This window comes from Fopius arisanus, unplaced genomic scaffold (assembly GCF_000806365.1).
Source record: "Fopius arisanus strain USDA-PBARC FA_bdor unplaced genomic scaffold, ASM80636v1 scaffold00333, whole genome shotgun sequence".
NCBI lineage: Eukaryota > Metazoa > Arthropoda > Insecta > Hymenoptera > Braconidae > Fopius > Fopius arisanus.
Genome location: NW_011888072.1, coordinates 1 through 1,207, shown reverse-complemented (window position 1 = coordinate 1,207; position 1,207 = coordinate 1). Strand labels below are relative to the sequence as shown.

The 1,207-nt window shown below is 48.6% G+C and overlaps 1 protein-coding gene across 1 annotated transcript; it reads right to left on the bottom strand.

The window, feature by feature from the left end:
- Nucleotides 1-96: 96 nt before the first annotated feature.
- Nucleotides 97-1,161, bottom strand: LOC105272849 (uncharacterized). Its single transcript, XM_011315083.1, has one exon. The coding sequence runs from the start codon at nucleotides 1,159-1,161 to the stop codon at nucleotides 97-99; it is 1,065 nt and encodes a 354-aa protein (XP_011313385.1).
- Nucleotides 1,162-1,207: the final 46 nt, after the last annotated feature.

The window sequence follows — 1,207 nt, the reverse complement described above, 5'->3', positions numbered from 1 at the left end:
GTCAGCGGGGTTGTAAATTCCGCCAACATGTCTCCACACAGCTGTTGGTAATTCTTCCTGGATTTTCGTCACTCTGTTGTGAACGAACTCCTTCCATCATGATGGATGGCTGTTGATCCATGCCAAGGCGACCGATGAATCAGACCAGAGGTATATCTCTGCGTTGAGTTCCAACGTTTGTTGAGTCCAGCTGACTATTTTGGTCAGCAGGAGTGCTGCGTTGAGCTCTAGGCGTGGAATCGTCATTCTCTTCAGTGGTGCTACTCTCGTTTTCGCACACACCAAGTTGACTGTTGGTGTTTCGTTGCCTCGTTGAATTCGTAAATAGACGACTGCCCCCATGGCAGCCGTCGATGCGTCTGCAAATACGTGTATTTGTACGTTGGTGATCGTTGGAGAGAGGCTCAGCCATCTGGGGATGGAGAGCTGGTTGAGTTGCGTGAGTTCGTCCCTGAACTCTTTCCACCGTCGTACGTATTCAAGTGGCAGTTGATCATCCCACGTTGATTTGAGCAACCAGAGTTCTTGAATTAATATTTTTCCTCGAACTATGACTGGTGCGATGAATCCAAGAGGGTCGAAAATCTGAGCTATTTCCGACAACAGTGTTCTCTTGGTGAAGTTCGTTGAGTTGAAGTTCTTTGCCTTGTACTGGAATGAGTCCGTTGATGGATGCCAACACAATCCGAGAGTTTTTATTATTGCCTCCTCGAATTGCACTGGCCCTGCCGTTCCCGTTGACACGTTGAGTTGCTCGAGTATCTCTGGGTGATTGCTCGTCCACTTCTGGAGTGGAAATCCGCCCGCATGGCAGATTTGTTGAAGTTGCGTTATAATTTCTTTGATTTCCTCCTCTGAGTCAGCTCCACCGTAAATGTCGTCGACATAACGCCCTTTAGTTAGCGGTGGCACTGCTGCTGGGAAACGTTGACCTTCTTCGTTAACTAGTTGCTGCAGGACTCTCAGCGAGAGCCATGGGGAACATTTCTGCCCGTATGTGACTGTTGTGAGTTGGAAGGTCACCAGTCGTTGATTCTTATCTATCCACAGAATACGTTGCAGGTCCCAGTCATCTTTGTGCACGTTGATTTGTCGAAACATCTTGACGATGTCGGTGCCAAAGACGATTCGATGTCTTCTCAACCATGTGAGAACATCCATTGCATCCACTTGAAGCTTCCCGCCCGCGTGGAGGATGTCGTTGAGT

What these genes read in the sequence shown, in the direction of transcription:
- LOC105272849 (XM_011315083.1), bottom strand. Translation starts at nt 1,161, where the DNA reads ATGGATGTTCTCACATGGTTGAGAAGACATCGAATCGTCTTTGGCACC.